Source organism: Rattus norvegicus, chromosome 13, assembly GCF_021556685.1.
Source record: "Rattus norvegicus strain SHRSP/BbbUtx chromosome 13, alternate assembly SHRSP_T2T, whole genome shotgun sequence".
Classification (NCBI taxonomy): Eukaryota; Metazoa; Chordata; class Mammalia; order Rodentia; family Muridae; genus Rattus; species Rattus norvegicus.
The window spans coordinates 71,574,688-71,587,182 of NC_141546.1; the positions used below are offsets into that span (position 1 = coordinate 71,574,688).

The window sequence follows — 12,495 nt, forward strand, 5'->3', positions numbered from 1 at the left end:
GCTAGGGGTACAGCTCAGTGGCACAGTGTATGCCTGGCATGAGTGAAGGCCTGGGTTTGATTTACAGTGATGGCAGGAAAAAAAATTGTCTGTTACTTGTGAAAAAGAATGGACAGCTTTATTATATTTACATCTAACACAAGTTCAACAATCACTTAAATACATTTTCCTAACAATGAGAACACAACAGCCTTAGAGCCAAATCCATGGCCTTGGCAGGCTCCAACTGCTACTTTACTTCACAGTGTGTGACTAGACCTTTGTCCTACTTTGTCTAACTCATTGTCTCAATCAACACCACTACGGGGCCCCAATAATTATTCACTTCTTACAGCTAATCATCCAACCCTTAACTTACTTGAAAAGCTGAGATTTTAAAGATGTGAGACAAATGGTGAAGTGAAAACACAACCAGGACTAAGATGAACCACCTGCCCACAGGGGCAGTCACACAGACAGCCACCCAGACAACACAAGCCCACAGGGCAGCCTTTCTCACATCACAGAGCAAATGAAAACGGCTGGTCACAGTCCTAACCGGGCTGCAGTGGTATTCGTCTTTGTCATCAACAGCATCCCACTTACCCTCACCTGACATCAAAGGCAAATCTATAGAACCGTCCCAGAATTAAAACCAGAACGAGCCGAAAGCAAGCATACAAATAGAAAACAGAGGTGAGTTTTCAAACTGCCTCAACTTATGGCTGGATTCTACTGTACTGCACAGCTGACGCAGGTCTACTCTTGGGCAGGTAGAAAGGTGACTGAAGCACCATCTGCATTATTAATGACAATACGCCACCCCCGTCCCCGAGATGAGCAATCCAACTTTGCATGAGTCACAGTGATCCATGCACTTTCCTTGTCAGTTTTAACAGCGAGCTTTGGACAGCCAGGGCTACCCAGAGAAACCCACCAAAGCTAAAGAACTGACAAACATTAATTGTATCAGGCACATATGGTTGAATGCCAGTTGTTATTTAAACAGTATACAAGAGTCAACAAGAGGAATTCAGCTTATGGCTAGCATTCACTTCTGAATATCTGCCTTTTTTTTTTTTAACTTAATAACCTCTTAAAAAGAACCATAAGCACAAGAATATCACTTCATCCCCGACTGTCACAAGTCTTTGAGAGCAGCCATCCTCACAACAGACAGAAGGACATTTAAACTTACTTAACAAGAGCAAGGGTAAAAGGGGTGTGAGGGAGGGGAAGGAGACCGAAGTTCTCCTGACAGGAAAACCTACAGCCATGTGCCACTGGCTAGGAGTTCAATCTCAGAATCCACAAGAAAATGACTGAATGTGCTCTATTGTTGGTTTAGAACATGGTATAAAGTCAAAATAACACAGCCAGCAAGATGGTTCAGTGTCTAAGGACACCAGCTGCCAAGTCTGATGATCTGAGTTTATTCTCCAGAACCCACACGTACAAGGAGAGAACTGACTCCAGCAAGCTGTCCACTGACTTCTGTATACCCTCCCAATATGAATGAATAAATACAAAAATTTAAATAAATAAAATTAACCCTGAGTGTATATTTCTTACTAAACCAAAGAAATGAAAATGCAGTAAAATTCTTAAAACATAAATACCTAGGGTTGGGGATTTAGCTCAGTGGTAGAGCGCTTGCCTAGCAAGCGCAAGGCCCTGGGTTCGGTCCCCAGCTCCCCCCAAAAAAAAACCAAAAAAAAAAAAAAAAAACCAAAAATAAATAAATAAATAAAAATAAATAAATAAATACCTACATGTTTCTCACCACTAGAGATTTTGATATCACTGTCAGTGACTTTTGTGTAACACTTTATCAAAGGAAAAAGGCAAGCTTCTTACAGAAAGAATTACAGGACAGGACTGGCTGCTCGGGGTAGATTGTCTAGCATGTATGAAGACCTGGGTTCAGTCTCCAACAGGAGGGGAATACATTAGCCATGCATGTTGTGCAATCTCAGCATGAGGACGGGGAATGGAAAGACTGGACAGACAGACAGACAGCATGAACAGATAGGAAGAGCCTGAACTCAAGGCCTGCTAGCATAGGTACACAACCAGACCAGGTCTTAAAGAAGCCCAAAACAACAACAAAGGTAACTGCAAGAAGCAGGACCTTGTTGAAATATCTTAATAGAAATTACTGAGAATTATAACCATAAGAATTGCATAGAGGGGTTGGGGATTTAGCTCAGTGGTAGAGTGCTTGCCTACCAAGCGCAAGGCCCTGGGTTCGGTCCCCAGCTCCGGGGGAAAAAAAAAGAATTGCATATAGCAAACTTTTCTAACACCAACACTATACTAAAAACTATATTCTGAAATCGACTCCTGAAAAATAAAACACATAGCTTGAGGGTTCTTTTAATTTTAGGTATGCCTTAAAATTTTCATTAACTTTCATGGATTAAAAATCCAATATGAGGGGGGTTGGGGATTTAGCTCAGTGGTAGAGCGCTTGCCTAGCAAGCGCAAGGCCTTGGGTTCGGTCCCCAGTTCTGAAAAAAAGAAAAGGAAAAAAAAATCCAATATGAGAAATAATACCCATCTCCTAACACAAGAAACAGCCATTCAGAGGTGAAGCGATCTGTCAGAGTCCTTGTTGTGAAGGCCACGTTCAGTTCCATGTACCCTGGAACAGGGCTGTTACAGTCCCAGCTGTGTGTTAATACAGAGCTGGGCAAGCACCTCCCCCACAAACACACACACACACACACACACGCACACACACACACACACGCACACGGGCACCTAAAGAACCGCAAACATGCCACATGAATACAGTTCTGTATCACAACAGAGATTAATTCAAAGTTTCTAAAACAACTAAACAGGCCAGATAGGGACCCTTTGAATTGACAAATATTTATTAAATATTTCTTTTTATTTACATGGTAAAATCTCCCAGCCAAACAACAACAAAACAACCCAAAGACAATGAAGGCCTTGCAACATGGGTTGAACAGGAACGTATTACAGAGCAAGGAGTGGAGGAGCCCAACACTGCAGGGCAAAAGACCACGAGTGCATTTCTTCCAACAGAGTCCTCACATGAACCTGATAGTTCCGTTGAAATATAGAGGGGACATGGGAAGAGCGGTCTCTTTAAGATGGGGAGAATTGTATCTGTATATCAAAACAGTTGATGTGATGTCTACCACGGGGCTGGAGAGTTTACCAATCTTCTGTGCGCTGCTTCTCTAACTTACTGTCAGTGCTAGTATGGCCTCCTCAGAACAAACTCTAATTTGGTTATACTACTGTGTTTTCCCGTGGCATGGATTAAGTAGAAATGAGGTTTAGAAAATATACATGAAAAGGTATTTACCATGTTTCACAAAATTAAATTATTTTTGAGCAATGTTCTAGTTTTCTCTCCACGGCAAAGTGGAATTTCCACGCCAAATTCCTCAACAGGCCCCTTAAGATTGCTCTCCAGTGACAAGGACAAATGAATGCTGCTAATAGTTCTCAGATTCAAAGCAACAACTCTCATATAAAATGAAGTTTTCCTTGACATTTGCCAAACTATTCCTCTCAGCACACACTGCAGCCTTGTTTTAAGATTTCTTGACTATATTGTCCAACTGACTACTTTTCCATCTTTTTTTTTTTTTTACCTTGAATGCAAACCAACAGAAGGGACCACTTTTAAGAGTGGAGTGGAGTGCCAAGAAAGTATTTTCTACTTCCTGAAATGTAGTCCATGTTGAATTACTTTTGGCAATATGGAAGAATCTCATTACTATATAAATCCCTAACACTCCTTTAGAAAAATTTTTATAATGAATGATTGGTTTTGGTTACTAACTTTTAATGATTTTTAGCATTAAAAATACATTACTAGCATGTGTGTGCTGGTATGCATGTGTTCCTGTAGAACAGAGGTCATGGTTTTTCTTTTACACCTTGATATGGGTTCAGGACTGTGTGATAGGACTAAGCTTGCTGACCACTGATAGCCCTCAACATGGCCCCAAAACACCAGTCGTTTAGAACGCCTCTGTTAGGAAACAGCTATTCAGCAATTACCCTTTCTCTATGCACTACAGATCCTTTTGGTTGATGACCTCCTTTCTCTAAGAACTTGTACAAACAAAAGGGAGAAAGGGAAGCATTGTGAAAACTGAGTATGAGAAGAACGGTGAAGTGAGAATTTGCTTTCAGACATCTTCAGTGGAATCTGTCCCATCAAATGCACAATCTTATAAGAGCTTGTTGTTTTGGAAGCTGTTCTAAGTCTATTTTCCCATGAGTAGGGTTCTAAAACCAAGGAACGTTAAATCAAGACCTAATTAAATTAAAATGAAATTAAATATGAAATGCCAGTATAAATGGAAATCAGCAGTAAATCCTCCTTCAACACACGTCAATACAACAGATCTGAAATGAAAAACCTGAACCACTTGTGTATAATGTAAACTAAGCAGTCAGTAAGTCATATGAGGTTTACCTCAGTATTTTCTTAAGAGAACCAAGTCCAAGGGCTAGAGAGGTGGCACGGCGGTTAAGACTGTTTGCTGTACAACCCTGCAGATGGGAATTTGGATGCCAGCATCTGTGACAAGCTAGGCATCTGAAAGGATCTCTAACTTTACTTCCAAGGGATCTGACAAACTGTTGTTCACAAATGTGCATCTATATTCAAGGAGAGAATACACACAAGCACATGGACACACAAATAAACTTAAAAAACAAAACAAAGAAAAGTACCTACACTTTGACAGATAACGCTGAACAAAACTGTCCCTATCAGCAAAGAACAATTTTCAAGCCGGAAAGTAAACTGAGTCATAACTGCTTATGTGACAAGTTTCATGTGACAAGTTCATTTGTCAAGTCTGCCAAGGGTTTATTTATGTCAAACGGACCCTATCTTCTCCTCCAGAATGGGTGTTCTCCACAGAACAAAGTATGGATGAACTGTAAGAGGACTAACACATAAAATTATGTAGGGGCTTAAATATACCGTCTCAACAGAACCATGCCAATTCCCAACTAAGGCAGGCCTTGCTCTGTAACCCAGACTGGCCTCAAACTCACGATGCTCTTGTCTCTCTCTCCTGACTGCTGAGTTCACATGCATGTATCCCCAGATTCAACTTCCCTTTGGTTTTTAGTTCTTAGACATATGCATCTCATTTTCCTACAGAATATAGAAACAGAAGAGGGGGAAGAAGTGAAATATAATAAGCTACAGGTTTGTGTTTAAGTCCTATTAAATCCACAAGGGAGGGACAAAGTCCACCTTATTTCTTGTTAGGCATCTAGCACCAAGCACAGGGCTGAGTCAAAGTTGGTGTTGACTGAACAAAATCTTCAGGCTGTAGAGCTGAGTCACGTAAATATTCTACACAAGTAAAACCACACTGCTGAACAATGGGGAAAGTCAGAAAGGGACCAGGTCATTAGCTGAACAAACAACTATGTACGAGCAGGGTGTGGTGGAGCACACTTTTTGTACCAGACAGAGCAGGTAGATCTCTATGGGGTCCAGGCTAGCCAGAGTTACATGGTGAGGCCCCTGAACAAAACATGTACTGAACTGCTTCCTTTTGTAATGGGCAGCAGCAAAGAATGGTGTGCAGACGGCATCGGTGAGGAACTAAAATAGAAGGTGAGATGAGGATCTCTCTGCAGGAAGGGGGAAGAGTTCACAGAGCACAGTTCAACCAGGAGCCAATGTAAGTAACTCAGGTCGATACTTTAGTGTCTAAAAATTAAGTAGACAGATATACAGGCCTAACCTAGAGCAGTTATTAAATAATATTTCAAATCCTGAGATAACTCTACTGTACTCAAGAGTATAGTATAAAAAATTATGCAGATTTCTTTATATGACTACATGTCATATGAGAGAGAGAGAGAGAGAGAGAGAGAGAGAGAGAGAGAGAGAGAGAGAGCATGAACAGTCAACGAAACAAAGCCCAGAGGTTTCGGAGGTGGGCCAAGAGTGACTGTGGAGAATTTCCAAGAGCAAAAATAACTAGCATCTTAATCGCAAAATCAAGATGAAGTCTGAGAAGCGCACAGAAGAAAGCTTACAGGACGTTGTTATGTAGGTGAGGAGTCACAACAGCATGATGGGCAGCAGAGAGCAACAATGGGTCCTTCTCCTTAGGTAATCAAAAGCATGGTTACAGAGAAAGTAAAACTCCAAGACACAAGCGCATATGAAAAGAAAGGGAACATAGAGAAAAGAAAACAGTCCTGGTATGTTCTACAAATTAACACCTTCATGTCAGAGTTTTGCCTTGTCTGCCTGAACCCAAAGGAATGGCAGTGCTTCAGGTCCTAAGACAGGGAGAAAGGGGGCTGTCTCCATCAGAAAACCTCTCCAGATTTGCTCAGTAACTTCCCTTCTTTTTCTCTGTATACACAGAGGCTCATGAATATACACAACTTTGTGCACACACAAACACATATGCACACATTCAGCTTCCACTAAGAAACAATGTAGAACAAAGATTCTTGAACTGGAAAGCAGAGCATAGGATTAATCTGTCACTTTCTCATTCCTAAGTAAAATTTCCCCAGAAGATAATTAATTATGGCATTCAATATAGAAAAACAATTCACTGAGAAGGCAATCATAGAATCAGTAACTTTCTGAGTTAGTGAGTTGAGCAGGTGTAACTGGAGCATGCTAGACAGAACCATTAGACTGGATAGTATAGATGAGTTCTTAGGACTGTAAGTCAGATTTCCACTCTAGGGCCCTTGGTTCTCAATTTTGAAGTAGGTGGATTAAAGGTATCACCTGACTCAAAAAGAAATATATTGAAATCTAATTGTAGAAGATTAAAATCATAGTTGAGCTTTCTTAGAACCAAGGATCACCAATTCTCAGTCTAATGATCCCATATAACAAAGGGTTCTTAAGGCCCTTACAGATCACAAAGGCAAGGTTTTAAAAGCTCCTTTATTCTTTCTTTTCCCCACATTACATTCCTAAATATGGACAGAGCTAAGCTATGACTGTAAACAAAAAACCAATGTAGTGACAGTCATTAACTACACAGAACTTTGGGTTACTTTTTAAAAAAAATTTTTATTGGATTTTTAAATTTACATTTCAAATGTTATTCCTTTTCCCTGTTTTCTGTCCATAAGTCCCATCCCCCTCCTCCTCCTATAAGGGTGTTCTACTTCCCCGCCCCTCATTTCCCTACACTGGGGGGGGGGGGAAAGGGAGGAGTCCAGTCTTGGCAGGACCAAGGGCTTCTCTTCCCTTTGGTGCCCAACAAGGCCATCCTCTGCTACATATGCAGCTGGAGCCATGGATCTGTCCATGTGTACTCTTTGGGTAGTGGTTTAGTCCCTGGGTGCTCTGGTTGGTTGGTATTGTTGTTCTTATGGGGTTGCGAGCCCCTTCAGTTCCTTCAATCCTTTCTCTAACTCCTCAAACGGGGACCCTGTTCTCAGTTCAATGGTTGGCTGCTAACATTCGCCTGTATATTTGTCATGCTCTGGCTGAGTCTCTCAGGAGACAGCTATATCAGGCTCCTGTCAGCATGCACTTCTTGGCTTCAGCAATACTGTCTAGGTTTGGTGGCTGTATATATATGGGCTGGATCCCCAGGTGGGGCAGGCTCTGAATGGCCATTCCTTCAGTCTCTGTTCCAAATTTTATCTCCAGATCTCCTCCTATGAATATTTTTGTTCCCCCTCCTAAGAAGGACTGAAGCTTCTGCACTTTGGTCGACCTTCTTCTTGAGCTTCATGTGGTCTGTGGATTGTATCTTGGGTAATCCAAGTTTCTGGGCCAATATCCACTTATCAGTGCTTTGGGTTACTTATGCCTTCAACAGGGTGTGACATGCATCTCTATTCTACCAGAGAGTGGAGCACGAAGAACTGTGCCACCAGACAGGGAAAGTGGTTAAGGTTGAGCTGATTAAGGAACCCTAGCAATTCTCATAATTGAGAATGGTAGGCATTTGAATCTGTTCTGGACCTGTTCCTGTCCTAGAGCATTTGACTATGACACCCCTTTAAGTGGACCATGACAACTGTTCATGTAGCACAGAGCCTAGAGTTCTCTCTGCTAATGAGGTATATAGATGGGTCTCCAGAGTTTAGCCAACAAGCTTACCTTCCTGGGCATCCCCTCCAGCAAGAGGTATTTAATCTCTGGTTCACCCTGAGTAAGTCCTATGCATTCTTTACCAACATGAATAAGCAATGTGGACAAGCAAGGACTGTCTGTCTCCTCTATCAAGGCTTGCCCTGAGAAAGCCTTCATCATACAGAGCCATGCCTAAGTCTCCTGCAGAAGGCCCCTTGCATCCTGGCACTTACCGAGAGCTGAGCCAGATTGTCGCAATACCCCTCACCCCAGGCTCATCTTAGGCCCAAGAGCCTCGTTTTCAACTCTTTGTGGTTCCCACTGGCATCTAGGTGCTCAGGAGTTTGAGAACCACAAGCCTCAGTCCCAGCCTGTGCCATCCCTCCTCCTACACACCCACTCCTGGACAAAGTGGCTATCTTAGGCTATGTTTGTCTCCCCGTGCAGCGTGTTTGTGTGTCCCGTGAGTCCAAAGAAACATAGCCTAGCACCTCTGTGTTTTGCCTTCCTGAGAGACTTCATGATACCCCAGTGACAAGGCAAAATGCAGACCCACACCAGAGGGATCCTGGGACATCCCACCATGTTGTAATTAGTTAAGTTTTCTCTGTGACCTAAGACTGGTGCTCTCTCTGACAGATGGACGCTTATATACCACCTTTTCAGCCCGCCTTTTAGTCACTAACAAAGACGTCAAAGGAGACACTGAAGTATCCAAAACAAGTAACGCACATAGTTATTCTCAGAAACTGCTCTCTTGAAGTCTACCGTAGCTAACTAATGAAAGGTAGACGAGACAGAAGAAACAAATGCTCATCATCTGCTGAATCTTGAGAGTCAAACCAGCGTACTGTGCTGTACTTAGGTATGCGTCATCCACAGCATTTTCCGTCTGTAATTTACATACAAATTTAAAAGTACAGTTTATTTGGGGCCTCTTTTAACTCAAGATTCAACAAAGCATTATTCATATTTTGTTGAAAAAACTATGATATTTAAATAGTTTTGGGGGCTTATTAATACCTCAAGCTATATAAGATAAGACTCTTAATCTTATAATAGATACAGAGGGACTAGGGATTTAGCTCAGTGGTAGAGCACTTGCCTAGCAAGCGCAAGGCCCTGGGTTCGGTCCCCAGCTCCAAAAAAAAAAAAAAAAAAGAAAAAATAGATACAGAACTGCCATGTACTAAGCTAAACTCCACACTTAAACGATTCATTAGGAAAACAGCCAAGCCAGTAATAACTGAAACCCTCCTCAGAGTTCACACTGTCCACTACCTAAGGCTCGGACCAATGTCTTCAGTTCAAATATTAAGCTTCATGACAAGGTGCCGTTTGTGTCAGTCCTTAAAAGCATTACTAAAATAGCTAAAACGTGTCACTTACCACACAGCCCATTTCTAAGTTACTGTTACACTCTATGGAAAACCTGAAGAAAAGGGCTAGGTTATTATGAAAAACGTTTCAGGGAACAAGGGAAATACTTCTCTACCTTATTATTTTCAGCTTAGAAATCTGACACATGTACTTTAAAAATTACTTTTCATTTAATAAAAGTGACTGTTTGAGGAAAAGCAACAACCACAGGAAACAGACACACAGTGACATCACTCACCTAAGTAGGGGATGCAAGGAGTCATCTTTAAGCTACTTATATAGTCTCGAAGTCTTTTGTAGTTGTCTTCTTTACTCATTACATATTCTAACTTTTCAAAGGTAGTTTTGTCTTTTCGACTTAATAACTAAAAAGCAAACAGAAAAGCTTAGGTTATTACAAGTTCCATCTGATCGTATAGATATAGATATAGATATAGATGAAAGCTGTTTTGCTTTAAATCTGGGCTTTAATTTCAAAATTATACTTTCCTTAATTTTACAGTGATAGGACATAAATAAAACAGATTCAGACACATGTTATTTATAACTCAGAGTATTTATAAATTCACCTTTATATGCACATAAATGAACCTACTAAGCGGTGAACTCCAATTTATGAATTAAACAATTTTGTTGTTTTTATCTAATTTAAAATAATTATGTATATACATTCAGCTCAAGTGCCCAAATATTTTCATTGACTACCTCCTCAATAGTCATTCTTTCATAATCACTAAGAAACCCTCAATTCTGTGATATAAGTGACAACTTTTCTTGACAAGTCAAGTTGTGGCTGGTCTTAACAGAACCTGGGATCCTCCTATGGCCTTTGTTTTTTTGTTTTGTCTTTTTAACTCCTGGCAATGGATTTTCTTCTTGGCCAGAGGTTATCATAGGTAGCACAATCAAGAGTGTGTCAAGTGGCTTGAAGAGGAAATGTGCAGCCCTCGAGATTACTGCAAATGATCAAAAGAGGTAAGAGGCAAGCTTCCGGGTGTTTGTCTGGTTCTATTCTGTCATCAGTCCAAAGACCATGGACAACATTTCTTTTTTCAGAGGTTTAAAGAAAAAGAAATGTTGTTTAAACCTCTGAAGATACTATTTTGTCACATGACTTTTTATTACACCTTAAAATATTAGCTCTTTGTGTACTAGCAAATGCTTCACTTAGAAAATTCTCATCTAATTCTCCTGTCAGGTTAACAGAAAAGTTTGTGTATTTATTTAGAGTTGACAGAAACTGAGAGTCAGGGACATGGCTAGTAAAACAAAGTATTAATGCTCTGTTTCTGTTTCTGGGGTCTCAGAGACTGGTTCTGATAATGGACCATTCTGACACCTAATCCATCAGTATTTTCTGGCCTGTATGCAAGTGTGCAGTCCATTTTCTTGATCACTGATTCGTGTGGTTGGAGTGGAATGTGGCAGAAGCCTTCAGTTGTCAAGAGACCAAGCCCAGCAAGCTGGTAAGCAGCATTTCCCCATGGCCTCTGCTTCGGTGCCTGTCTCCAGATCCCCGCCTGGGGCTCCTCAGTGATGAAGCGTGACCTGAAAACTACAATGAAGTGAACCCTTTCCTCCCCAGGATTCTGGTCATGGTTTTTATCACAACAGTAGACACCCTGACACTAACTTATGATACTTTCTTTGTCCTGCATTGGAGATCTAAAGCAAGGATCTATTTCTGGGTTCTATTAAGATTTTCTTCTGGTATATAATCTAACATTATGACCCATAGTTACTAGGCTGGTACTTCTGATCTCAGATATATTCTGCATCTGCCACTGAACAACCATCTTCCAGTCACCCCATCCTGACAAATGCTCCCTCTGTTGGACCAGTTCGGCTTCGGCTCTACTTCTATTGTGTCATGGCTGCACCACTTCCTTCCCACCACTGGTACGCATCATTCCTTTTCTGGTTGGTTCCCGCACCATTTGTGACTGCTTATCTTTTTGGTAGCAAGCAGCCTAGCAGGTGAGGTGGTTCCTCACTGTGGCTGGGCTTGCACTACCCTGATCATTAGTGGGGTTGGCTGTCTCCCACACTCTTATTGGTTATTTGGGTGCATTCTTTCCAAAAGCATCTGTACAGATATTTTGATCATTTTTAAATGAATTATTTTCTTGCTACTGCACTGGCTGCATTTCTTATTGTTTGGGCATTAACCTCTTCCCAGACATAATTGCAAGTATCTTCCCGTCTCACAGAGCACTTCCTCCCTCTGTTGATTGTCTGCTTTGCTGCGCAGGCAGGGCTTTCTGGCTTGACAGAATCACTTCATTTATCCATTTTCAGTTTTGTTATCAACACTTTGGGAGTCCTATTCAAAATGTAACTGTTTAGAACTATGTTTTCTTCTTGTAGTTTTACAGCTTTAGATCTTACAATTAATTCTTTAATCCTTTTGGCACTCATTTTTGTCCTTTGGTTATAAAATAGTATTCAATTTCATTTTAAATGTAATATGCAGGGGTGGGAAAGATAGCTCAGTGGTTAATAGCACTGGCTACTCTCCCAGAGTCCTGAGTTTAATTTCCAGCAACCACATGAAAGCTCATGCCTGTAACTTCCATTCAGGGAATCTGAACTCTCAAACACCAATGCACATAAAATAAAATAAATAACTTTTAAAATGTTAATATCTAGTTTTCTCAATCATTTGAAGATACTATCCTTTCTTAATGTGCTGATGCACTTTATCAAAATGGCTGCAAATTAATTTATTTCTGGGCCCTTGATTTTTTTCTAGCCACGTATGTGCACATGTATGTGCATGCGTGTATATGTAAATATATTATCAAGGCCTGAGATGATGTCAGATGTCATCTTTCATTACAACTGACATTATATACTGAGACAGGGTCTCTCACTTGCTCTGTCTAGCCTGGCTAGCCTTTTTGCTCCAGGAGTCCCCCGCCTCAGCCCCTCATGTGCTGGGAATTCAGATAGGTACACGTCTACTAACATACACATGGGTGTTGGAATCCAAAAAAAGGCTTTACCATCTTAACCATATTTGCAACCCAATGGTGTTTTTACGTGATACTTTGAAA

The 12,495-nt window shown here is 41.0% G+C and overlaps 1 protein-coding gene across 44 annotated transcripts in view; it reads right to left on the minus strand.

Moving 5' to 3' along the window:
- Positions 1-12,495, minus strand: part of Ralgps2 (Ral GEF with PH domain and SH3 binding motif 2) — a 180,247-nt gene that overhangs the window by 57,228 nt on the left and 110,524 nt on the right. For all 44 annotated transcript variants that reach the window (XR_015635221.1, XM_087580905.1, XM_087580891.1 and 41 more), the window contains 1 exon segment: positions 9,678-9,804. Coding sequence is in view for 43 of the 44 variants with exons in the window: in XM_087580905.1 (XP_087437031.1) it covers positions 9,678-9,804 (127 nt within the window). In the remaining variant the exon portion in view is untranslated.